Source organism: Oncorhynchus mykiss, chromosome 18 (genome assembly GCF_013265735.2).
Source record: "Oncorhynchus mykiss isolate Arlee chromosome 18, USDA_OmykA_1.1, whole genome shotgun sequence".
Lineage (NCBI taxonomy): Eukaryota > Metazoa > Chordata > Actinopteri > Salmoniformes > Salmonidae > Oncorhynchus > Oncorhynchus mykiss.
In genome coordinates this window covers 46,644,444-46,671,860 of record NC_048582.1, presented here as the reverse complement: position 1 = coordinate 46,671,860, position 27,417 = coordinate 46,644,444, and the positions used below count along the sequence as shown (strand labels likewise).

The following is a 27,417-nucleotide window of genomic DNA, read 5'->3' as shown; positions in this document are numbered from 1 at the left end:
CAATAAATGAATCTCTGGTGTATAGACTCAGAGAATGGGATGTTGACACTCCTCAGTAACTAGGCAACGGTGGACTGGAAGACCCTGCGGAGGTTTGTAACAAAAACTGATCAAACTGGTCCCCTGGAGGTCTTGGTCCATCCCCTGGATGTAACAGCTTCAACAGATAGAACTCTCCAATGGTAATCATGATGTCACAAACAGCTCTCAAATGGTAATGCTGAAAGTCACAAAGCTGTCATAGTATTTTGGGCCTCCCAGGTGGCGCTAAGGCACCACCTTGCAGTCTAAGGCACCACCTTGCAGTGCTTGAGGTGTCACCACAGATCCGGGTTCGATCCCAGGCTCTGTCACAGCTGGCCGTGACTGGGAAATCCATGAGGTGGCACACAATTGGCCCAGTGCCATCTGGCTTAGGGGAGGGTTTGGTCGGCCGGGAAGTTGGAGAGTCCCATCGCGTTCCAGTGACTCCTGTGGTGGGCCGGGTGCATACATTCTGACACTGTAGCCAGGTGTACGGTTTTTCCTTCTGATACATTAGTGCGGCTGGCTTCCGGGTTAAGTGAGCAGTACGGCTTGGCAGGGTCGTGTTTTAGACGATGCATGGCTCTCGACCTTTGCTTCTCCCGTTGCAGTGATGGGACAAGACTGTAACTATCTATTGGATACCATGAAAAATGCCATGTTATATCTTCCCTGGAGGGCCAATATAAAAGAATGGATGGACGGTTTGTTCTAAAATGCTTCCCTAAAGGTAACGGTAGCTGTTCACAAAAACAACTCACGGGTCTGATGTGCAATATTTCCCAAACAAAACAGTTTATTACATTGTTAGAAAAAACAACAACAAGGAAAAACATGTGTACTCGTACTGTACAACTTCTGTATAACACAGGATAATCTATGTTCAAGTGACTGAATGAAAACAGGAACTACCAATATCTGTCTATGGCTCATCATGGTAGTGGACTTTGCCGTTATTTATTGGTTCATTGATCAATATTGAAAATGAATGATTCCAAAGCACAGTTTGAGGTTTTGTTATTTGTGAAAGGCTGAACTTCGTACTGTACATGGTGCTGGTGAGGACATTTTTTTATGAATTTATTTAAACAAGGAATTAAACTGTACATGAATAGAAGTAAAATACATACAGTATTTACCTTTGTGTTATTTGAAAACCAACACATTGCCCTGTCTGTCTACCTGAATCTGTGGGTATGAACGGAACAACATTAATTTAACAAAATGGTCATTTTAGAAGTTTGTGTAATTTGTCTTTGGGACAGCACTTGGGCTATGATGGGCCACTGATCAGTTTAAAGGCTAGCTTAAAATCAATAGCAGCTGTCTTAGAATGCATAACATCAGATAAGCTCTCTCCACAAAAAACGATGCATCAGTCTAAAAGATGAAAAGCTAGAAAAATATCTATACAGTATTCTAAATTACATTTGCCTTGTCTCTGTTTCTCGTTGGCTCTGCGGTGCGATGAGGGAGACATGTGAAGACTCCCATGTATTACCACTCCTGAACTGGGTACGTCACGCCATGTCTTGCTGCTGCTAGAGATGCAATGTGTTCTGAGCTTCTGCTTGTGTTCCTCACGGCCCCTTGCTGTAGCTGAAGGATTTCTTCCCCCCACTCATGTAGAGAGGTGGGGGCCTGCCTATACAGTTTGAGGGGTCACAATAGCCTGGGGCTCCTGTAGCTCCCCTGGAACCAGAGGCACCTGGGCTACCATTAACACCGTCTTTACCGGGAGCTCCATCTTTACCGTCCTTCCCGATGCCAGGGACGCCAGCCACACCTGAGAGACAAAGGATGAGGGAGATGATGGCAACAGGTACTGAACAACGCCTCGTCATGTCTATGTGTGACCAACTGGGTTCAAACCCAGGTCTCTTGAGTGACACCAGACTGTGTGAGCCTGCTGAGCTAAAGCATTGGCATACACTTGAGGAGCTAAAATATTCAGGTGTTAGGCAAGATAAGAATGGGGGAGGGGTGATGTTACCTGGTGGGCCTGGCTCTCCTGGACTTCCTGGGATTCCCACTCCGTTGTCTCCCTTATGTCCTGTATCTCCCTTTACACCAGCGTCACCTACAGAGAAGAGGAAGACATTTCCTTTCACATGTTGTACATTGACTGTCTGAAATGGGTTATTATCGCCACATGAGGTATTTATTTGTGTGTTTTTGTTTGTGTGTAGGTGTGTTACTTTTAGATTACTTTCCCCTTAAGAGGCATTATAAGAAGACAAAGGTGTATGTTACAAATTGAACCACGTCTACTGCAGGATAAATATCAATGGTAAAGTTTACATAGCTGGCCATATATGGATGTTACATATTACTTTATGGGTTGGATATGTAGGCTTCTTCTAACCCATCGCTTTCTACTACATACAATAATACGATTAAATAATTTCTTTACATGAAAAACCAAAGTCTATCAGAATTCCAGTCATTCTAATAAATGTTATACCCCTTGATCTTCAAGAATAGGACTTGGATATCTGGAAGTATAGATTAACCAAATTGTTGACCTGAGCATAACCCCAAAACTAAGGACTTATTAGCCAGCCCTACTCTGTTGTTTATGATTTTGTTGTCATGGTGGACGGATTGGGCACATTGATTCAAGCTGAAAAATAAATGCTGTGCTCATGGGTTGGCATGCTTTGAGCACTACTGAAAAGTTCTATTTACATGTGAAAAATTAATGCCATATGCTGCATTTGCTATAGGCCTATTGTTTACCTTTTTGTTGGTGAGACTTTGATATCTTGATAATATGCAGTTGTTTAAAGGGCAATGAAACAATTACTACTCACTTCACAGAACAGAGCAAACTGGCGCTAACCAGAATAGAAAGAGGAGTGCCCCGGTGCACAACTGAGCAAGAGGACAAGTACATTAGAGTGTCTAGTGTCTGACCTCTAGTCAGAGTTGCAAAGAAAAAGCCATATCTCAGACTGGTCAATAAAAATAAAATATTAAGATGGGCAAAATAACACAGAAACTGGACAGAGGAACTCTGCCTAGAAGGCCAGCAACCCGGAGTCGCCTCTTCACTGTTGACGTTGAGACTGGTGTTTTAGGGGGTACTATTTAATGAAGCTGCCAGTTGAGGACTTGTGAGGCATCTGTTTCTCAAACTAGACACTCTAATGTACTTGTCCTCTTGCTCAGTTGTGCACCAGTGCCTCCCACTCCTCTTTCTATTCTGGTTAGAGCCAGTTTGCACTGTACTGTTAAGGGAATAGTACACAACGCTGTATGAGATCTTCATTTTCTTGGCAATTTCTCGCATGAAATAGCCTTAATTTCTCAGAACAAGAATAGACTGATGAGTTTCAGAAGAAAGTTCTTTGTTTCTGGCCATTTTGAGCCTGTTATCGAACCCACATATGCTGATGCTCCAGATACTCAACTAGTCTAAAGAAGGCCAGTTGTATTGCTTCTTTAATCAGAACAACAGTTTTCAGCTGTGCTAACATAATTACAAAAGGGTTTTCTAATGATCAATTAGCCGTTTAAAATTATAAACTTGGATTAGCTAATGGACAAAAAAAATTATTTTCTTTCAAAAACAAGGACATTTCTAAGTGACCACAAACTTTTGAACGGTCGTATATGTGTGTAATTATCCAAAAATGTATGTAGCAACTATATATCGCCCCTTTAAGTCTATCAAAAGTGTGTGAGTTTGAACATGTGTCCATTAGGCCTATGGATGTATTATTTTTATCAGCATGAATTAGAAAGACCTACTTTTATTCCATAGGCTGGGATCCGCAATGTGCAGCTGTTGCAAGAGCGCATTTTTCACTGGCTGTCCACTGGTTTCAAAAGCAATGATTAATAGGCAGCTTAAACTTCTTGAATTCAACCACTATTTGGTTCAAATACAACCATTATTGGGTTCAAATACACATTTAGATTTGTGAACAGCCATCCACAACAACCACAATCCATAAAGCTCAAACAGCTAAATGAGAGAGCAGCAGTGTGATTCACATCAATTCACTATGTAGATATCAATAATAAGTGATATCCGTATCGCCGTAGACTACACCACTGCTGTCATCCTTACCTCCAAGCATTTATTCAAGTTGAATAATCTTTGGATGCCAACAGCAGTCATACCATCGGAAGACAGCTTGGACTGTAGCCTACAAAATCCTATTCCTGATCTTTCCTGTGATCCATCAAACCCATTTGGTGTGTCATCATAGTGGTCTCTAACTTCTGGTCAGACTCGCTCAGGTGGAACAAACTTAAACTTGCGCCTTTTTTCAACCCTGATTTGAATGTCATTGAGAAAACAGAGAAGTGTCCAAATCTCCTTTCTGAATTTAAAAATCATCCTCGAATGAATCATTTAGTTTTTAAAAGTATCACTAACATGATTACAATATTTTAGCTGGTAACGTAACATGTAGTCAGTTATTCCCCAACCCTGGCACTAAGCTGCTGTACTGTGGCCAACCTGTAGGCCAGACAATGCAGTATTTCTCAAAAATATTGAAATAGGTTTAAATAGATTGCATCCGTCAGTACGGCTGTGGGCCCTCTACAGAAATACACTATAATGGACAAATATAAGGCCTAACTATTTGTACTGTGTCTATACTTTCCTGGTTATAGTTTCTATGTTCTCTACCGTACACAATGAAATGGCCATTTCCAAGATGGCCGAAGTATTCCAGTGGAATGATCAGTTCTTTATACATTTCACCTTTATCTAGCAAGTTATTGATACATAATTCTCCCGTTACCTTTGGTCATCTTTGGGTATCCACCTAGTCCTACCTTGTTTTCCAGGTGTGCCTGGTAACCCAAAGTATCCAGGTGGTCCCTTCATTCCCATCAGTCCTCTGGGACCGGCCTCTCCTGCAGTCCCTGCTGGGCCCGGTGGACCTGCGGGGCCCCGCAGTCCTGCCATGCCAGGGGCCCCGATCGCTGCTGGTTTCTTTAGGACCTCTTTCTTAAACTCTGCTAAGTGTTCTAGATGGAGAGAATTATTCAAATGTCAGTTGAACAAAGCACCCTACATGTCAGCCTGCCTTAAATGATTGTTACAGTGTGTAGGCTACACAATATTCACGTACCTTCAACAATTGCTGAGCATAGTTCGCGAAGTTTGATATCATTCATTTTAGGACCCTATTGGGTTTGGAAGGGTGAAAAGTATATTAATTAACACCCGTGTGTTTTACAGTCATCCTTCATTTGCTTGGAAGAAGGTAATTACAGCTAGGCTTCTAGGCCCAGGTTAAAGGTAATTACAGGTAGGCCTCTAGGCCCAGGTTAAAGGTAATTACAGGTAGGCCTCTAGGCCCAGGTTAAAGGTAATTACAGGTAGGCTTCTAGGCCCAGGTTAAAGGTAATTACAGGTAGGCCTCTAGGCCCAGGTTAAAGATAATTACAGGTAGGCCTCTAGGCCCAGGTTAAAGGTAATTACAGGTAGGCTTCTAGGCCCAGGTTAAAGGTACTTACAGGTAGGCTTCTAGGCCCAGGTTAAAGGTAATTACAGGTAGGCTTCTAGGCCCAGGTTAAAGGTAATTACAGGTAGGCTTCTAGGCCCAGATTAAAGGTAATTACAGGTAGGCCTCTAGGCCCAGGTTAAAGGTAATTACAGGTAGGCCTCTAGGCCCAGGTTAAAGGTAATTACAGGTAGGCCTCTAGGCCCAGGTTAAAGGTAATTACAGGTAGGCTTCTAGGCCCAGGTTAAAGGTAATTACAGGTAGGCCTCTAGGCCCAGGTTAAAGGTAATTACAGGTAGGCCTCTAGGCCCAGGTTAAAGGTAATTACAGGTAGGCTTCTAGGCCCAGGTTAAAGGTAATTACAGGTAGGCCTCTAGGCCCAGGTTAAAGATAATTACAGGTAGGCCTCTAGGCCCAGGTTAAAGGTACTTACAGGTAGGCTTCTAGGCCCAGGTTAAAGGTAATTACAGGTAGGCCTCTAGGCCCAGGTTAAAGGTAATTACAGGTAGGCCTCTAGGCCCAGGTTAAAGGTACTTACAGGTAGGCCTCTAGGCCAAGGTTAAAGGTACTTACAGGTAGGCCTCTAGGCCCAGGTGATCCATGTAACCCTCTCTCTCCCTCCAGTCCATTGGCTCCCTGGGGACCGGTCAAACCCTCATGACCCGGCTGCCCTGGTCTACCATTTTCCCCGGTATATCCCCTCATGCCCTTCTCTCCAACCTAGAGGTGAGTGGACAACACAACACAACTTAAATGTTAACTGTATACCATACATCATTCAATTATTCCACCAACCAACCAACCAACCAACCAACCAATTGATTAACCAACCAATCAACCAATCAATTAAACTGTGACATTGTTCTGTACCTCTCCTTTGATTCCAGGAACACCAGAAGGACCCTATAAAACAACAATAATCGACTGAATTAGGACCATTGTAGTCACTACAAATACAGGGGAATACTAAAGCAAGATCAAATGTATCTCTCAGTAGAACATATACCTGGTCTCCCTTGACTCCAGAATTGCCTGTAAGACCTGGATCACCCTGAGGATAGAGGTAAGATTGTCAATACACATACTGTATCTTACAAAATAATACTGTCTCATTGTTCACATGATATATGGTATTGATGTGAATCCATAGACTTACTTCACTTCCCTTTGGGCCATTGGGACCAATAGGGCCCTAGGAACAAGACACAGGAAATTAGAAGTCATTCAAACCCCTTCCTCTACAAACTGACAACTATTACTAAAACAATAAACTACTACACATCAGGACTCACTTGGTCTCCCTTGTATCCAGTGTGACCCTTCAGTCCCTTTTCACCAGTGTCACCTTTGTCCCCTTTGTCACCCGGCATGCCTGTATCACCTGTGACCCCCACTGGTCCCTGCTTTCCTGTCTCGCCCTGGGGAGAGTGAAGCAGGATCAATAAGACTCATGGTTATCATTAAAGGTACTCTTATAATTGTGGGTTTAAGGAGTTTAGCTGTCATTGTTACCGTCAGACAGGGATTGTTATTGATGAGCAGTATGCATGACAATCATAGTTGAATATAGGAATAAAAAATGACTACTGTCATCTAGATTTAATAACAGACTATTATAAACTGTTGAAATTGAATAAAATGTAAAGAATTGTCAACTTACAGTAGTTCCTTTGTCTCCTGGTTTCCCATCTTCTCCTGCTGTTCCAGTTGCCCCCTAAACAAACGATATAGTCTATTTAAGCATCTTCAGCACCATCAGTAGAATATGGGATCCACAATCATGGCTAGCAGTGTTGAGTGATAATAAACACTTAAGTGTGAAATTAGATACTCACTGTTTTCCCAGGAACTCCGATTGGTCCTACTGGTCCGTCAGCTCCTGTGTCACCCTGCACAAAAAAGCATACTGTTTACAATAGACAAACACAAGGAATGAAACTGTATCCAAGACACGCACGCACACAGACACACACAAGCACACATTTTTACCTTGGCACCTCCAGCTCCAACCAGACCCTGCTTTCCTGGGAAGCCCTGCAGAAACAACACACAGGATATCCTCAGAATACCGTACAGTATGTTGTTATTTTTGAGAGCATTACAACATAAGGGATGGACTACTTCCTTGTTGTGTTGTTCCTGTTGATTCTGTTTCCCCTGCTATGACCTCTGACCTGTATAAACCTACAGGTTTTATTAATCTGGTCTGCAGTGTGGTTTGACTGGAAGGCAACCAACCAATCTATTGATTTTCCTAGCTTTTGCTTTCCTTTTAATACCAAAAGGTAATCTAATTTATAATTATATTCTTAGATTAATTATATTTATCTTATACAAACGTCAAAGATGAATATTAGACTCACTGGAATTCCGACGACACCCCTGATTCCTACAGTCCCAGGAACGCCAGCTTCTCCCTGTTGGAAAGACAGGTACTGTATGTTCACAGGATAACAGATTGATTTCTTGACAGATCTTGTAAGACAGGATATATTATCTTTATTTAAACTATACTAACTAACTAAACTGAACTATATATACAGTTGAAGTTGGAAGTTAACATACACTTAGGTTGGAGTCAATAAAACACGTTTTTCAACCACCCCAAAAGTTTCTTGTTAACAAACTATAGTTGTGGCAAGTCGGTTAGGACATCTACTTTGTGCATGACATAAGTCATTTTTCCAACAATTGTTTACAGACAGATTATTTCACTTATAATGAACTGTATCCCAATTCCAGTGGGTCAGAAGTTTACATACACTAAGTTGACTGTGCCTTTAAACAACTTTGAAAATTCCAGAAAATTATGTGATGGCTTTAGAAGCTTCTGATAGGCTAATTGACATAATTTAAGTCAATTGGAGGTGTACCTGTGGATGTATTTCAAGGTCTACCTTCAAACTCAGTGCCTCTTTGCTTGACATCATGGGAAAATCAAAAGAAATCAGCCAAAACCTCAGAAAAAAATTGTAGACCTCCACAAGTCTGGTTCATCCTTGGGAGCAATTTCCAAATGCCTGAAGGTACCACGTTCATCTGTACAAACAATAGTACGCAAGTATAAACACCATGGGAACATGCTGCCATCATAACGCTCAGAACGGAGACACGTTCTGTCTCCTAGAGATGAATGTACTTTGGTGCAAAAAGTGCAAATCGATCCCAGAACAACAGCAAAGGACCTTGTGAAGATGCTGGAGGAAACAGGTACAAAAGTATCTATACCCACAGTAAAACAAGTCCTTTAGCGACATAAACTGAAAGGCCGCTCAGCAAGGAAGAAGTCACTGCTCCAAAACCGCCATAAAAAAGCCAGACTACGGTTTGCACATGGGGACAAAGATCGTACTTTTTGTCCTCTGGTCTGCTGAAAAAAATAGAACTGTTTGGCCATAATGACCATCGTTATGTTTGGAGGAAAAAGGGGGAGGCTTGCAAGCCGAAGAACACCATCCCAACCGTGAAGCACGAGGGTGGCAGCATCATGTTGTGGGGGTACTTTGCTGCAGGAGGGACTAGTGTACTTTACAAAATAGATGGCATCATGAGGCAGCAAATTAGGTGGATATATTGAAACAACATCTCAAGACATCAGTCAGGAAGTTAAAGCTTGGTCGCCAATGAGTCTTCCAAATGGACAATGACCCCAAGCATTCTTCCAAAGTTGTGGCAATTTTGCCACAACTTTGGAAGAATGCTTGGGGTCATTGACCTCAATCCTAAAGAAAATGTGTTGGCAGAACTGAAAAAGCATGTGTGAGGCCTGCAAACCTGACTTAAGGACAAGAAAGTCAAGGTATTGGATTGGCCATCACAAAGCCCTGACCTCAATCCTAAAGAAAATGTGTTGGCAGAACTGAAAAAGCATATGTGAGGCCTGCAAACCTGACTCAGTTACCCCAGCTCTGTCAGGAGGAATAGTCCAAAATTCACCCAACTTATTGTGGGAAGGTTGTGGAACAATACCCAAAACATAAGACCCAAGTTAAACAATTTAAAGGCAATTCTACCAAATACTAAGTGAGTATGTAAACTTCTGACCCACTGGGAATGTGATGAAAGAGACAAAAGCTGAAATAAATAATTCTCTCTCCTATTATTCTGACATTTCACAATCTTAAAATAAAGTGGTTATCCAAACTGACCTAAAACAGTGCATTTTTATTCGGATCAAATGTCAGGAATTGTGAAAAACTGAGTTTAAATGTATTTGGCTCAGGTGTTTGTAAACTTCCCACTTCAACTGTATGTACAGTAGCCATAAAACGAAGACTGACCTTAGCTCCATCCACTCCAGGGAGTCCATCCATGCCATCTGCCCCAGGAGTACCCTGTAATCACAGTTCATCATTGACCACAACAACAACAACAACAGCAACAAAACCTCAGCATCATAATCACACTCGTAAAAAATATGGGCGATGTTACAAAATATGAATTGTTCAGGTCAATCTAACTATACAACTAACACTACAAAAGGATCCTGCATCCATCTGATGACTTATTACTAAGGAAATAAGATCAATTTATGTTGTATTGTTTGTTTACTCACAGTGTCTCCCTTTGCACCAACAGGACCCTGATCTCCCTGAGGACCGATGGCTCCCTGAGAAACGCCCACGCAATGAACCATGCAACAATTTAGTTGAACAGAAAGGCTTCGAACCAAACCATATTCAGAAAGCCCAGTAAAAACACTAGAGATACTGTAGAAGAGAGGAGATACTCACATCATCGCCCTTTTCTCCCTCCAGACCCTGACGTCCACGAATGCCCTCCATACCCTAACAAAAAACAAGTAGTCAATACAGAACATACCGTTCAGCCCTAGGTAATGTCAACCACAGTCTGTCCTCCAGTCATTGATTGAAAATGGCAGTTATAATTGACGGAGTTGATTAAATGAGCAGTGCTTACAGGAGAACCCGGTGGTCCGGTGGGTCCTGGGATGCCGTTGAAACCAGGGGGACCCTGGGAGGAGGAGAGAACACGCACGGTGAGTTTTAGACCCTAAACACACAAGTAGAACATTCACACGACTTGTAGTAAATATTGTTTTAAACCCTTACCCTGTCTCCTTTATCTCCAGGACTACCAGGAAAACCAATAGTACCTCTTTGTCCCTGGAATGCATTACAGATGTGAAAATGTATTATACTTAGTAGGATTCACAGTGATGCACAGCAAAAACATTAAACAGTTATAAATGGCTGGTTGTATGACCAATTTGACTTGAAGCAGAAACTCTTGTGTATCATCTCTGAATGTGCATTTTGTGCTTTAGGCAGAAATCTTATGTAACATTATAGTATGCTCAAAATACCAATTTCCGTTAGAGGCAGAAATGTTGGCATTCTCACTACCTATGTTCTGCTTGGAACAGGAAAAAATAGGTGTAGAAAATACAAAACAAGTGACTGGGATTTTCGATACCAGACAGTGAAGTAGAATATCAGCCTGTATGTGTTGGTATCTTTCAGAGCAAGGACGGTTCTTACATCATCTCCCATCTTGCCTGTTAGGCCCTGCACCCCAGATGGTCCTGGCTCACCCTGTGGATTAGCAACATAGGAAAAACACAAATGCTCACATCTAGCGATTTGTGTGCTTGAATAATCACCCTAAGCACCCAATGTACTTAAGCACATTGTCAAACATCACACTTTTTTCACTAAACATGAGAATTGATTGCTTGTCATACCTTTTGTCCAGCTTCCCCTGCAGCTCCATTATCACCTGGTAATCCCTTGTGTCCCTGGAGATGACATAACAATCCATTTGGTGGTTCATACAGTCATTCCACTCCTACAATGTAAAGTCTGGATAAGCCGTACATCAATCCATTCAATTATCAGATACTGGTATCAGAGACAACCAGTGGCCACAATGGTGTGAGTAATGATAAGGGATTTTTTCCCCAAAGCCAGGTATGGAATTTCATTCAGTGTCCGCCATTAAGATTCCTCACCTTCATCCCTGACAACCCTGGGTTTCCCTGTGGTCCAGCTGGACAGGCAGCAGGGCACTGCAGACAAATGTAGACAGACACAGATATAACATTATCACTACACCTGTAGGGGGCTCACCTCCTCAATAGCCACTGACTGAAGAATACTATAGCTACCAATGTTCCACATGCAGATTTGTCAGAATTAATGGGCAGCAGCAACAACAGTGTCTAAGGGAAGTGTGAATTAGGCTGAAGTGTAGTTATTGCAACAACATTCGGCTGAACCACCTAGTCCCACCCTCTAGCAGACCCTGTGAAAGTTGGTTTAACCCTGAGAAAGGTGATAAAAAGAGACTCACATCATCCCCACTCCCCTCAGCTTTTCCAGACCCAGGTGGTCCCTTAAAGACAACAGAGTGAGTGACACAGTACATATCTCTATGGAGTGACATCTAAAGCAGAGTTTGTAAGTCCACAAACACTACAGCAAAGATCTCCCGTGTTTGAGGCTGTGCAATCAATGTCCATTAATGCAGAAGTGATACTGATTATCACCCTAAAAGTTGGAGAGGACTCTTATGACGATATTGACTAAATAAATAGTTAGGTTAATTCATGAGAAAGACCAAAGAGACAAAGCCATAACAGAGAGGAATATCGGTCAAGACTCCAAGTCGGAAAAACAGAGGTCAATTCACACAGATAGTATACAGATGTTGAATTCACCAATTTCAGGTTAGATCCAGAGGTCAGAGGTTAGCATCAGTACTTACCACAGGTCCAGGTGGTCCTGGTAGACCAGCGGGACCAGGGAGACCCAGACCTCCTCTAGGCCCAGGGGGACCCTGATAACAATATGGACTGTTATACATGAAACACACAGAGAATGTCCTACTAGACACAGAAAAGTCTGACATATCAGTAATGTATGTTACAAAATCGTCCACAGACTATCAAAAGGAGCAATGATAAAGTGGACTATGACTGCTATGACACGTAGTGTCTATTTATTCAGTCATTACTAAAGTCATTACTATGGGATCCTTATTTGAACACTGACCTCAGGCCCAATGTTCCCCTCGTCTCCTGGAGTTCCTGCTTTCCCAGGTGGGCCCTGTAGGGAGCGACATACACAAGTTATGTGACTATTCTATAGCCCGGTAGTAGGGCTCGATTAAAATACTGTATGCTGTCTTAATGCTGTTTAGAGCACGGGCTGAAGACGATGTAAAGATGTTGAAGAGTTTGTAGTACATACGGGAGGTCCAGCTGTCTCAGGGCCCTGGGAAATGAGAGAAAAAGCGATCAGCTACATCCTCTTATTTAGCTATAGAAATTAAGCGGTCTGACATGTTCCATGGCTTGACGGCTATAAATATCAGCAAAATGTTCCCATTAATATATAATGATCTAAAAATACTGAATACTTACGGGAGAGCCTGCTGGTCCAGGAAAACCTTGAAGTCCCTGTTATTGGACACAGAACAGTACAATATTACTTAACACTGTCCCTGCTGTTAAAGTTATTTGCAACATATTGTTTCTTTAGTAGGTTCTGGGAAGAAAAATAACTCACTCTCTCACCCACAGGTCCTCTTGGGCCCATTGAACCAGGCACTCCCTTCATTAAAAATATGAGAAATCATTGGTCTACAAACTAAAACATTCTCTCTCCACTGGTTTGAATTCTAATAATATCAGTTGAGTGGTGGAAAGGTGCTGTAAACGGTTCAATGGCCATATGCTAATACATAAGGTGATAGAGAACAACCTTGTCTTGCTCCACAAGGCAAAATAGAGGAATGAATGTGGTACATGTTGTGTGTGGTACAAGTTGAGTGTGTGACAGGTAGTGTGTGTGGTACAGGTTGAGTGTGTGACAGGTAATGTGTGTGGTACAGCTTGAGTGTGGTACAGGTTGAGTGTGGTACAGGTAGTGTGTGGTACAGGTAGTGTGGGTAGTACAGGTTGAGGGTGTGGTACAGGTTGAGTGTGTGGTACAGTTTGAGTGTGTGACAGGTAGTGTGTGTGTGGTACAAGTTGAGTGTGTGACAGGTAGTGTGTGTGGTACAGGTTGAGTGTGTGACAGGTAATGTGTGTGGTACAGCTTGAGTGTGGTACAGGTTGAGTGTGGTACAGGTAGTGTGTGGTACAGGTTGAGTGTGGTACAGGTAGTGTGGGTAGTACAGGTTGAGGGTGTGGTACAGGTTGAGTGTGGTACAGCTTGAGTGTGTGGTACAGGTTGAGTGTGTGGTACAGATTGAGTGTGGTACAAGTAGTGTGGGTTGTACAGGTTGAGTGTGTGGTACAGGTTGAGTGTGTGGTACAGGTTGAGTGTGGTACAAGTAGTGCGGGTGGTACAGGTTGAGTGTGTGGTACAGGTTGAGTGTGTGGTACAGTTTGAGTGTGTGACAGGTACTGTGTGTGTGGTACAAGTTGAGTGTGTGACAGGTAGTGTGTGTGTGGTACAGGTTGAGTGTGTGGTACAGGTTGAATGTGTGACAGGTAGTGTGTGTGGTACAAGTTGAGTGTGTGACAGGTAGTGTGTGTGGTACAGGTACTGTGTGGTACAAGTAGTGTGTGCGTGGTACAGGTTGTGTGCGGTAGAGGTAGTGTGGGTGGTACAGGTTGTGTGTGGTACAGGTTGTGTGTGGTACAGGTAGTGTGTGTGGTACAGGTTGAGTGTGTGGTACAGGTTGAGTGTGTGACAGGTAGTGTGTGTGTGGTATAGGTAGTGTGTGGTACAGGTCGTGTGTGTGGTACAGGTAGTGTGTGTGGTACAGGTTGTGTGTGGTACAAGTTGAGTGTGTGACAGGTTGTGTGTGTGGTACAGGTTGAGTGTGGTACATGTTGAGTGTGTGACAGGTAGTGTGTGGTACAGGTTGAGTGTGTGACAGGTAGTGTGTGTGTGGTACAGGTTGAGTGTGTGACAGGTAGTGTGTGTGTGTTACAGGTTGAGTGTGTGACAGGTAGTGTGTGTGTGGTCCAGGTTGAGTGTGTGACAGGTAGTGTGTGTTGTACAGGTTGAGTGTGTGACAGGTAGTGTGTGTGGTACAGGTTGAGTGTGTGACAGGTAGTGTGTGTGGTACAGGTTGAGTGTGTGATAGGTAGTGTGTGTGGTACAGGTTGAGTGTGTGACAGGTAGTGTGTGTTGTGTTTGGTACAGTAGGAAGTAGAGATACTTACAGAAGCTCCTGGTAAGCCAGGCAGGCCTCTCTGTCCAGGCAAACCAATCTCCCCCTGGTCACCTTTGGCCCCCTGAGTTACAGACACAACCGACAGCTGAGTTACAGACACAACAGATGGCTGAGTTAAAGACACAACAGGCGGCTGAGTTACAGACACAACCAAAGCCACACGTAGCAGACACAACAAAAGCTAAGTATTGCTCTTTATACAGAGAAATCTGACAAACAGATTTATCATCCATCTGCATTGCTCCTCACCGTTGCTAAGATACACCGTGGCAGTGCCGGTCAGCGTTTAACTTAATCAATGAAAGATGTGCAATTTTCATCAGGACCGACAGAGAGACATAAGGGGAAGGCAGGGTGGAGGAGAGAACACTGATCTATTTTTGCAGCTAAATTGATTGTAAGTAATGACATTGGTTAAGCTGCAGGATGGAAACAAAGAGCTAAATAAATACTAAGATAATGAAACACATTTAATAATATGATATATAATATGAGATATAATATATCTCCTACTTACAGTAGTGCCAGCACTGCCAGGTGAACCTGGAAGGCCCTACAAGTAAAAAGAAAGACATTGGTTATCCATTCTAGTCATTGAGAATAGAGAATCAAGAAAAGTGTTTACTGTCTGTCGAATATGCAGTTTGAGGCAATATCCAGCATGGTAAATGACATAATGCGATGGTTCATTTTTCATTCTATATGTAGTTTAGTTGGGGTGGATAAACTTACATCTCTCCCGTCTCTGCCGTCCTCTCCGTGTGGCCCCCGGGGCCCCTCAGGGCCAGTGGAACCGGGAGGGCCAGGGACAGGGACAGGCTTGGGGTCAGGCTGGATGGAGAAGAGACAACACAGTCGATGAGTACATGCCAAGGACTGAAGGCCACTCTGAGGGGAGTGAAGAAATGTCTTACTCCAGCCAGAGTTTGATTGTGCTACTAAAGAAACAAAGCATCAAGGCAATCAGGCAACAGAGCATTGAAGTAGATTATTTGCCCCAAAAACACCAAGAAAAAAGAAGGTAGAAAAGATAAATACCTCAGCATTGGCATACATCTGAAGAAGCAAGAGAAATAAGAAACATGTAGAGTTAGTGAAGTAGTCACACCACCTTCACCCAAAGTGTCGGGAGAAGCAAAAGCACCTGTCCAAAAACAATAGCTGTGAGCAGAATCATATAGGCCCTATCTATGGCTCTGGCTGTGAGCATTTCATGCTGTCATTGACATCCAGAACCCCATAGGAAACCTATAGTCCCTGTAGTATACAGCCCCCCTGTACCATTTTAGTGTTGGCGTACTGAAAAGGTACACAGAAAAGTTAACCTCAAAGCTAGAGGGAATAGACCATTGTCAAATTGATAGACATATTTGCATCATAAAGACAGACGGGAGCTTTTCAGTCTATGGGACAATAGGACAGCATGTACTCTAATCTACAGTTCTGACCTGAGGAGTCAGACTTTAATGTGCTGCCAAAATGGAACCACTTTATGAAATGTGTCTAGTCCAAATTGAGAGTGAGAGCTGCCAGTATTCCCTCTGCATGAACAGAAGTGGTTATTTCACATATTGATTGTGATCACGGCACTCCTACAACGGTATAACAGGCCATCCTATCTCTTCACCATTTTGCAGGTGCAGATTCACAGAAGCCAGTTAGTGAAAGTTATGTTGCTGGTCAATATGAACCTAAAACCAAAGCAAGTAAAGCCCAGGTGTAGCCTGGGTTGTTGTTGTTACCTCTATGGCAGGCAGCTCCTGGCAGTTCTCTCGATTGGCTCTCTTTGGGTCGCAATGGATCAGCATCCACTGGAGTTCAAACTAGAACGAGACAATGGCCTGATATGGATCATTTAACATAGCATAGCATAGCATAGAATAGCATGGCATGGTTAAACATGACGTGACCTAACATTTTTCAACTTCAATCAAATATTTTTGGGATAGAATCATATGACACTGAAACTATACCTATGCTTGCCTATGGTACAGTTCCTATAGCTCTCTCTACGAGCTGAATGTGTTAGAGCTGGCATTTTCCTCTAGGGAGATTTTTGAATAGTGGAACATGATTTTGCGGCAGTGGAACCCCACTGAGCTGCAGTTCTGCTATTGTGGCAGCACTTTAGAATTACAGCCGTGCTCAGCACACATATAAACCCATATCCTGTATGGTAGAAGAGCTTCACAGACTCATATTATAGCGCTTACTGTATAACATAGCACCGCTGGGGAACCAATACCTTCTCAGCCTTAGCCTGGTCCCAGATCTGTTTGTGCGGTCTTGCCAACTCATATGGTTATTGTCATCCCAAACAACGACCACAAGAGTTGGCAATACAGCACAAACCAATCTGGGACCAGGCTATCCCTGCCCCACTCACCACAACAGAAGCATCAGCATCAACGTCCAGCCTCCCAATAAGTGTATCTCCCTCTGTGTTGACGGGGCCTTTCCCCTTGATAGGCTTTTTGTCCACGGGCTGACAGTCCACATACAGGGTGACCTGGTCTTTCTCCACTCCAATCATCATCTGTAAGGATATGCTATAGGGTTACTGTTGTTGATCCTCAGGGGCCACCGTAATTCATGTCATTGGGAGACTGATAGCTAAATAAACAAGCTTTGAAAATGCTAATTTGGTAATCAGTCACTAATACATTGTACCAGATGTAGGGTTGCACATTTCCAGTAACGTTCTCAAAATTCCCAGGGTTTCCTGCTTATTCCTTCCTGATTCTGGGAACCCTCCATCCGGGATTTCTGGAAAAACTGGGAATTTTGGGATAGTTACTAGATTTTGTAATGTGAACCAGGAGTACCATCAGTAATTCCATCACCTTGTGCCACTTGGTGTTGAACAACACAGAGAGCCCCGGGAAGGTGACGGTCTGCAGGTTGCCATCCTGGCCCATCAGGAAGTACTCCAGCGCTTGCTGGTCTCCATTTAGCCTGAGCCCCGCCTGCTTCCGGCCGTCCTCGTCCACTACCTGCCACACGTTCCACACCTTGTTCACCGTGTTCTTGATCATACGGAACGTGACCATGACGGAGTACTCGTCAGGGAAACCCCGGGGGAAGTTGAGCCTGGGTGGAGAAGAACAGAAGATGAAGATGAAGAGGAAGATGGGTGAGAGAGGGAGGGAGGAGGAGAGGAAAGGGTTGACACATGAAGGAGACCTCAACAGGGAAGCCCTTAGGGAAGTTCATCCTCAGTGGGAGAAGGATGGATGGACAGAGGAAAGGGTTCAAACTTATCTTTACAAAATCCTCATTTGAATCATTCTCATAAAGAATGCATTTTAGTTACATTTTAGAGTCATAGAGAAGAGGTCACAGAGGGCGACGTTTCGCAGTGCGTTAAAAAGAAAAGCAGCTTTCCATCACACACAGTTTGGTTCTATGATGTCAGATCTCTGACGTTGGCTGTTGTCAAAGACACTCATCATCACAAAGCAGAGGTAAAACTGCTGCAGGCCACGATCACAAAGCATCACACACAGCGCTTCAGTTGGCTTCCAGCTCCTCACGCCCACCATAACATTATGAATGGAGACATCAATCAAACCCTAACACTTTTATGTTAAAGCTCTCCATCCCTCACTCTTTCTCTCTCTCTATCCTCCATCTCTCCCTGTCTCTAATGCATGATGCATTCATAACGCAACAGTTCCAATTACTCCAAAGGAACAATGAGGTCCTTTATTTTCCAAATCAAACCCTTCTGTTTTAAACAGAAGCAGAGCCCCAGTGGCTCTGATCAACAGATCAACCAATCAGTCGACCCGTCTCAGTTTCTAACATGAAGACTGCTCTCCAGTCTCTCCAGTCCGAAACCTCTAGGCTGGTATTCATTAAGTGTCTCAGATGCTGATCTCAGATCAGGGCCCCTCCGGTCAAATCATTAATACCTCAAAGGGAAAACTGATCCTAGAGCAGAACTCCTACTTAAAGATTTAGGAATACGAGCCCTGGTGTTTTAACTAGCCAGGCCAAGGGCTCCATAGGTGGTGCCTTTATGGACGGTAGCTGCAGAGCTGCAGTCGGCTTGTAAATAGATCAAGACAAGGCAATAAAGAAGGACTTTCCTGTAACCCAATAAAACAAATGAAGACCACTCTCTCTAACGTTCCTGCTGTGTGCGTGTGTGTGTGTGTGTGTGTGTGTGTGTGTGTGTGTGTGTGTGTTAAGTGCACCTTGGGAGAAAGTCTCGCACAGCCTAGGCCAGAGTTTGAAGTGTGTTGTGTTGTAGGCCTCTATCCCCTGCAGTGGTAAGGGAACGAGTATCGGAAAGGAACCCCTCTGACAACAGACTTCAAAGCCCAGACAGACTGGCCACTGGACTCAGAGGGATACATGTTTTTGGGATTAGCGTCACGTTGTCCTGAGTGGCATGAGGCAGACTGGGAGGTGTCAGTATGTTACACAACAGAATGTGTAAACAGGTCATTAGCCAGACCAGACCAGACCACCAGTGAAACACCGGAGGACAGCTGTAGTTATGTAAAAAAAGGTTAACACCTGACAACAACTTCTGGCCTACTGAGCAATGTGCAAATGGTCTAAGCTGAAAACGGCAGATTGTGTAGTAGTTTTAGATCAAACAAATGACAGGGTACAGTACCAGGCTAGAGGATCCCCACACATTCACTGCTTGATCTAGGCAAGACACACACCCAAACACAAACACACAGACACACACAGTCTCTCTTCACACAGGAAGCTGCTCAGGCTGTCACCACCTGTCTCTTTTGATTCCCAGAATCCTTTATGAGCACAGACAGGAACAAGAGAATAAAACTACAACTAAGAATGCAGCATAATGAAATATGTCTCTCTGTGTTTCCTTGAGGAGATATTCCATGGTTACAGTGGGGTCTGGGGGTGGGGGTTCCCCCATCGTCGCCAAGAGATGCCAAATAGGTTCAGACATGTTGTTCTCAGCCAATTACAAGCTGTTTCCCAGTGTGATAACACCTGTCAGGAACCTATAATAATACCACACCTGCATCGACCCAGGGGAAAGCATTTCTTTGTGTGTGTGTGCATGTGTGTGTGCGTGTGCGTGGGTGTGTGTGTGTGTGTGTGTGTGTGTGTGTGTGTGTGTGTGTGAGTGTTTAGCGATTATATGTGTGTTGCTCGTTCTGGTTTCTTCATTCTATCTTTACCTGATAGGTATTGAAAGCTGGCCTCCCTTATCAAGCCATAATAATACAACACCTGCATCGACAAGCTCCGGCATTTTGTTTTTCTGTTTTTCCTTACCTGGTAGGAATCTGGAAGTTGGCCTCCTTATCGAGGCGGTACGCCACCTGGAGAGGAGTGGAGCCCTCCACCTTCCTCACCCCCTTCAGAGGAATAACGTCCAACTGGAACTGGGTGATCAGATCAAACCCTAAAAGAGAGGTAAACTGATTTTCAGACATGTCCTGTATCGTTCTGAATAAAGGACGTGTTAAATTACTGTACATATATAGTCATTCTGGTGAAGTATACGTTATATACTGTGTTCCAGGAGTAGAAAAAGAAACAATGCACATCTGATTGACAGGTACTGGTCTTTTTTGTATATTTCTGGTTCACATTCTAGTTTGCAACAAGTCACGTGAAGTGGACATTTTGGAATTTCGGTGTTGTCGCACTTTACTATGTTCAACGGTTTATTCTTATTTCATACTCTGTATAAAACACTGGGTGCAGTGATAAAACTAGCATATTATTGTAATTAGTTGTTCTCTTGCCTGGGCTGGCAACACATAGTACAACGTGTTCTTTGAAGGCAGCTAGTACATCTGTTCCTACCAGAGCGCTGGTACACAATTAACATCTTGCTGAGTTAGAATTGTTCCTACTAAAAATCTTTCAGGCTCCAGTGGAATATTTGATGTGGCTCATTTGAAACGTAAAGGTGTCTCAAGTCATTACCCATTTACACAGCCCAGCCCAGCTCACTAAGCAATCACAGCAGCTAACTTAATTGTGACATTCTGTATTTTGCTTCCTTAGGGATTTCTGTAAACCGAGGCTGGTGGTTTTCTGGTCATTTAAAATGTAAGTCTTTGCTGACTGGGGATGAGAAAAACCACAGGGACCATAGTGTTGAACTACTGCTCCCTTCTCACCTGGTGTCTTGAAGGGAGGTGAGACTTGGCTACAGAAAGACATCTCATTGCTACTGGCTCAGAGCTCCTGAGATGTCTTGTAGTGTTTGATACAAGGTTGAGATACGTAATATGTCGTCCCATGCAGGTCTCCTTTGATTACATCATGAACTATATCCATATCTCATGGTGTAGGTCAAGCAAGCTGTGGCCAAAGTCAGACCGCAGTGGAAGCAAATAGTTGCTGCCTCACGTCCAACCAGGGATGAAGACGACTTACTAGTTACGAGTTACTACGCATATTCACAAAGTCAATATTTCTAAAAGACAACATACGATGGTTAGTATCTACCGTATACTTTACCTGGAAGGTCATCCTGTCCATTTCTCATGGGAGGGCAGACAGCTGTGTCCCCATCTAACCTGTTGAGATCTAACTCTGAGGGAAAACACACAGAGGAAGCAGCTTGGTTATGATGTTTCTGTTCACAGTGCCATCTTCAAGGGGAGAGCACCGGGAGACCGTTCACAGGTGATAAAACAAGGTAAGAATGCCAATTCACATTATGCTCATGATCCACACTGGATGCATTTTTAATGTTGGTTATTCTTAAAGCTGCAGCGTCTGTATTTCTCAGGTTAATTACACAAGCACAAACTCAACAGCGTGTGTATTGTCTGGAAATAATGGACGCATACTTCGATGTGCTTTAAATATATCAGTATGGGATGACAGAGGTAATGTTGATGAATGTTGTAGTGTGACTGTGCCATATTGCCTTACATACACTGCGAAGTCTGTAAAGTGACCAAAGAAGGTCAGACGGACAGGTAATGGCTCTTCTTTGTTAATTTATTCATCTTCCTGTCAGTTATTGAGATGCATGTCCCCCTGGGGGCTAATGTAAGAAGCCAAGAGTCATCAATCACACTATTATGCTATTGTGTTTTTCTTGTGTGATTGAGTGACCTATAATATTCTTGTGTCTTTAGTCTTTGTTAGTTTAATATAGCCTTCGTATCTGTCTGGGATTCTAAATTGTTAACTGTCATTCGATGCGATTCATTGAAAAAAAGAGGTGATGTAATGTAACTGAACCCTGAGGTGATTTTTTACATTTCCTTCTCAACTAAAACCTTAAAAGTGAACCTTGAAACGTGAAACAACGACAGCGGGAAACATCTGGTAATGTTTCATTGAAGAGCCTTGCTCTACTGTAGCAGTAACATCTCAATGTGAAGCTACTAAAGTACTCAAGAATCAGAAAACAAATCTCCTAGCCTCCTCCTCCTGTTCGATATGAGGATGAAAATGCATTGCATGGGGAAACTAGAAAACAAAGATCTGGAAGTAATGAAACAGCACTGGGTGCCGGAGTACCTCTAGCCTCTACTCCCAGTCAATAACCTGAGTCAGCGCATTTGGATGTGCAGACTGTGCAGGCAACACATCTGGAAGCACCTATCAACTCCACCGTAACTGCTGAGTGGAGGGGATACTTTGGGGAGATGGTATTTATCCTGTGTGTTTAGTGGCCATAAACACTTCTCTAACTGTGCAGTGTGGGCTGTAAGGAGTTAACGGCTCTCTCTCCAACACCAGGGAATGTGTCCCAAATGGCACCCTATTCCATATATAGTGCACTACTTTTGACCATATCTCTATAGGCTCTGGTCAAAAGTAGTGCACTATAATGGGAATAGGATGTCATTTTGGATTCACCCCAAGTGTTTTAGCCGCCTAGTCATTGCGCTAAATGAGCAGGAGATTGAGATGGACTTCAGCTCAGCTCTTACAGTACAACACCGCCGTTACGTGTGACTGAGAGCTATGATGATGACTAGTGGATGTAAGCAGACCATTTCCAAAAGGAAAGTCATCTAGCTACCTATTAGACCACACATCATGTGCTTGTACTGCGAAAGCAAACCGTGCTACAAGATGGCATTCACTTTACACGTAATAAGAATAACCATTAGGTTTGTTTTCTGCATTAGATATTCCCCCAAGTATCTTTACACGTAATAAGAATAACCATTAGGTTTGTTTTCTGCATTAGATATTCCCCCAAGTCTGTAATGTATTTGTTTTGATGTTGAAAACACCCATAATGTGTGCTATTATATCTCTCTGACAGCTTGGAAGAGAGGCTTATACAGATGTAGAATCTTAATTTGAGCCAGTTTGCTACAGAAGGAAAATCATGTGAATTATTATGCGGATTATAATTGACATATTTATTTTTGTAGGGCTTGAGACATTTTTCACTAGGGCTAACCAAGTCTGACATGTTTAAATGGAAACTACAAACTTTAGAAGCCTTTGCAAAAAAATCACGCAACAACAGCATGATCAAATTAAGATACGGCATCTGTAACAATTAAGAAACAAGAGATTATCTGAATTAATCTACAGACTAGTACAGTAGGCTACACTATGTCTGCTATTTCTGTCTTAATAATATATTTGCAATTATAATAAATGGAATGACCTGTGATAGTATTCTGAAACAATGTTTGTGTTTTGATACCAAAAAGAAAGTTAATTATCCATATCAAAAGTAGCTGTGCAAGCAAACACCACATCCCAGTAGTACACCGTTATGAGGAAGTGATGTTCCCATCATGACCCTGAAGGCTTCTGAGTAACTTACGGCTGAGGGCAGGAGAGAGTAGGAGAGAGAGGAGGGCCATGCAGGTAGAGGAGTACAGCAACATTACTGGGTGCCGTGGTCGCTTCCTGTGGGAAGAGAGAAAGAGACAAAGAGAAAGGGAGAGAGAGAGAGAGAGAGGGAGTGAGAGAGAGAGAGAGAGAGAGAGAGAGAGAGAGGACAGCTGGGTCAGTGATCTGTCATTGGCCTAAATTGATAAAGCTTTAGAGTACCGACACATTAAAAGAGGTTAAAACTCACGTAGACACATCAATATTATCTGACAGAAGTAACATACAGTATGTGACGTACTGATCATTACTGTATATCAATGACTACAATTAGTTTGATAGATGAAGATCTTATGATAATACAAACACAGAAACCCACACATTTCTCCTTTGACAGGTAATGGGGGAAACTGTGTCATGAGGATGTTCATAAGCAGTCATACTCGAGTGTACATCTATGTCAGACACGAGTGTACATCTACGTCAGACATGAGTGTACATATATGTCAGACACGAGTGTACATCTATGTCAGACACGAGTGTAGATATATGTCAAACACGAGTGTACATCTATTCCAGACACGAGTGTAGATCTACGTCAGACACGAGTGTAGATCTGCGCCAGACACAAGTGTACATCTATGTCAGACACGAGTGTAGATCTACGCAAGACACGAGTGTACATCTATGTCAGACACGAGTGTAGATCAGCGCCAGACACAAGTGTACATCTATGTCAGACACGAGTATAGATCTACGCCAGACACGAGTGTACATTGTCTAATACACTAGCTCAACTCCAGAGTAAGAATACATGTCATTGCTAAATCGGCTGGCAGAAATAGAGAAGTAATAACTACACACAGTAAAGACAGACATTGTGTTGTAGAACGCAGAAACAGTGAAAATGACTGTGGAGAGCCGGCCACTGACCATTGTTGTCATACAAAGGCCGACACCATAGGAGGCTGCTAAAGCGAGGACGGCTCATAATAATGGCCGGAACAGAGCGAATGTAATGGCAATCTAAACACATGGAAACAATGTGTTTCATGTGTTTTATACCCATTCCAGCCATTACCACGACCCTGTCCTCCGCAATTAAGGTGCCACCAACCTCCTGTGGCCTACATATGAATGTGTACTACATAAAGCAACAACATTGTGCTGTGTGTCCTCAAACCGATCCACAGGCAATTCTCTCTTTCTCCCTCCCCTGGCCTTGTTTTCCTCAACCTTCCACAGCCTCTTCTTCTATCAGAAGGCTGACAGGCAGGGTGATATGGAGTGACGGCAAAGGCACCAAGGCAGTGTGTGACGGCAGAGACAGTATGCACAGAGGTATTTTTTAGAAAGAGATAGGATTGGTGCCGTGTTAAAGCTGAGATCTGCATTTGGGCAAACAGCGCCACCGGCTGCCCCCAGGCGCATTTGTTATTGTTTTGGTTTTGTATATTAAACGGTAGCTGGGAGCTCCAGCATTAAGAATAAAACAATCACGGTCAAATACTCTGCTGTTCTATCGTGGGCGCAAAGACGTTTGTTGTTTGAAGTAACAGCTTTGTTGTTGTAAAACGGACTTGCCCTGCATCTCCATATGTGGCCACTAGTTGTGCAGAGCAGTTTTAGTGTGAGACATGAGAGTGAGGGGAAGGAGAGAGAGAGAGAGAGAGAGAGAGAGAGAGAGAGAGAGAGAGAGAGAGAGAGAGAGAGAGAGAGAGAGAGAGAGAGAGAGAGAGAATGCAATGTAGCACTAACTGGGGTTAATTCACAACAGAGATGTATATTCCCTCTGTGCTGTGACATACAGGAAGGGAATCTTAGTGTTCCTTGATGCCTGGTGCACCATAGACTCCCAAGCCCTGGGGATGAACTGTCACAGCAAACAATAGTTTTGACAATGGTGGTTTGGGAAAGCTTGACTGCAGTCTTAACATCAGCTCTTGAGCTGCAGAAAATATCTTTGGACAAAGCAATTGTGTTTTGACTTTTCCCCCATACGATGTTGTCAGACCACTGATAAAACTATAAATCAATATCCTATAACTGCCAGATGTTCTAGTCTGTGCTACTGTGCTGTGAAAGATAGGTCAACGGCATTACCGATAAGAACACAAACATATTTAAGATTGCGCCTGTTTTGCCTTCCACAGAGAGCAATCACAACTCGGTGATCAGTCACTCTGAGTGAAAAGCACAGTGTGTCATCGCCAGCATCCAGAGATTGCTTGAACGTTTTTTGGCCTCCTCCTCCCTGTGCCTCTGGCGTCACACATATGGCCTTGTCCCCCGGCGTCACAGAGCCTGGACCGTGTAGCATGCCAGCTCTGCAGCTCTCCTGGCGTGGCTCATCTGTCTTAATTACACCAACTGGACCCTCATTCCAGTCTCTGCTGCTCAGCCTTACAAATTAAACCCTGCGGTATCAATCACTTTAATTACTATGTTAATAATTTGGTAGCATTCCCCAGACAAATCTTTATGGCTATAAAAGTAAAAAGTGTGTGTGTGTGTGTGTGTGTGTGTCACTTTCATTGCCACAGTGGGTCAAAAGGTGACAGGCCAGCATGCACGCACTGACACACACACAGGCAAGCAGGCACACACACACACCACATGACACTGTCCGTGTGACAGGGGCTATTCGAGAGGCCAGATGGATTTTTGACAGAGCTTTAAATCATGACAAAGACACAGTTAACCAGCCCACTGGAGAGCTAAGGAGGAGAGGAAGCATTCTTAAGGCTTAACAGCTTTATTTTTCCTATGTTCGAATGCCCACAAAAAAAGGTTTACAGTCTGCGCGTGTGTGTGTGCGTGAGTGTGGGCCAGATTATAAAGCTGTGCTATCTCAATCTTGGCCTCTGGCCACGGAGCTTCTATAATCCATGCAGAGCTAAATATTATAATGGTACCAGCCCACAACATCACTGGCTAATTTCAAGGCTGTATAAATTCAAGCGTGAGTATTTTCAGTTCCTAATAAAAAAGTACTGTATGTGTAAGGTTTTTTTCTTATATAATGTTATTTGGTCATTATTCTATCTATTCTACTTTATCTATCCGTGATGAAAAGAGTGGATTCCTAACGAGCAATGTTTCCCAAATCTCTCCTCTAGTACCCCAAGCCATACAATTTATTTGATTTATTGGAGTTGTAGCACACTAATCAACTGGTCAACTAATCACCAAGCCTTTATTGACAGTATTTGAATCACATCGTCTGGCTCTGGAATGCATCAGATAAGTGGAATGGCTGAGGATTCTTGGAGAAATGTTTGGGAAACACTGCTACAGAGAGAATGTCATACTGTTTCATCATTTCTTGACTAGCAAATCCTCAGACTAGAAATATATTACGTCAAGACAACAGTAAGCCTGACTGAACTCTGACCTCGTGATTTTCCCACAGTAAGGTCACACTCAAGTGGATCCCAATAATGTGCCAATCCACCCAGATATTACTACTTCAACATGTAAATAACTGCACAATACATGTGTCATTCAAAATGCTCTTACCTTGTCAAGACAGCACAGTGGTGCTCCATGTTTTGCTCCCGTCTAGGTGTGATGGGCGACGCAGGGCTTTAAGAGCAGACAGACAGACAGACAGACAGACAGACAGACAGACAGACAGACAGACAGACAGACAGACAGACAGACAGACAGACAGACAGACAGACAGACAGACAGACAGACAGACAGACAGACAGACAGACAGACAGATAGCAGTGAGTGAGGTAAAGGAGCAAAAGGAGCCACAGACATGAATCTTAGGTTAGTTCCCTCTGAAGTTCAGTCCTGGTGCTGGGAGAGCATGGTGAGGACTGACTGGTGGGACCAGGGCTGGGGATGCTCAAACTGGGGCCTGAAGACACATAAAACCTGCTTCAATGGGTTCCCATTGGACAGGAGCTGTTCAGGAGGTGGTGACTAGGTTTTATTACCAACACTTAAAAGGCATGTTGGAGGCCTCTAGGCCTTTTCTCCCTCCTGTTACACCTTATCT

The 27,417-nt window shown here is 43.3% G+C and overlaps 1 protein-coding gene across 2 annotated transcripts; it reads right to left on the bottom strand.

Annotated features, from left to right (window-relative positions):
- Positions 1-790: 790 nt before the first annotated feature.
- On the bottom strand, positions 791-27,274 carry LOC110496835 (collagen alpha-1(IX) chain). Of its 2 annotated transcripts, XM_036952944.1 has the most exons (38): positions 26,928-27,274; positions 23,401-23,486; positions 21,111-21,185; positions 19,911-20,040; positions 17,486-17,732; positions 17,029-17,178; positions 16,385-16,465; positions 15,681-15,698; positions 15,375-15,473; positions 15,160-15,195; positions 14,632-14,703; positions 13,022-13,066; positions 12,877-12,912; positions 12,704-12,727; positions 12,506-12,559; positions 12,219-12,290; positions 11,805-11,846; positions 11,464-11,520; positions 11,197-11,250; positions 10,994-11,047; positions 10,565-10,618; positions 10,413-10,466; positions 10,226-10,279; positions 10,048-10,101; positions 9,773-9,826; positions 7,856-7,909; positions 7,482-7,526; positions 7,328-7,381; positions 7,153-7,206; positions 6,785-6,910; positions 6,649-6,684; positions 6,499-6,543; positions 6,363-6,395; positions 6,066-6,212; positions 5,118-5,172; positions 4,819-5,013; positions 2,018-2,104; positions 791-1,810 (listed from the first exon to the last, which is right to left on the bottom strand). In XM_036952944.1, exons 1-38 carry the CDS (start codon positions 26,954-26,956, stop codon positions 1,605-1,607), a joined length of 2,868 nt encoding a protein of 955 aa, XP_036808839.1. In that variant the 5' UTR covers positions 26,957-27,274; the 3' UTR covers positions 791-1,604. The 2 variants fall into 2 exon arrangements, with proteins under 2 accessions (XP_036808839.1, XP_036808840.1); XM_036952945.1 differs by lacking the exon at positions 15,681-15,698.
- Positions 27,275-27,417: the final 143 nt, after the last annotated feature.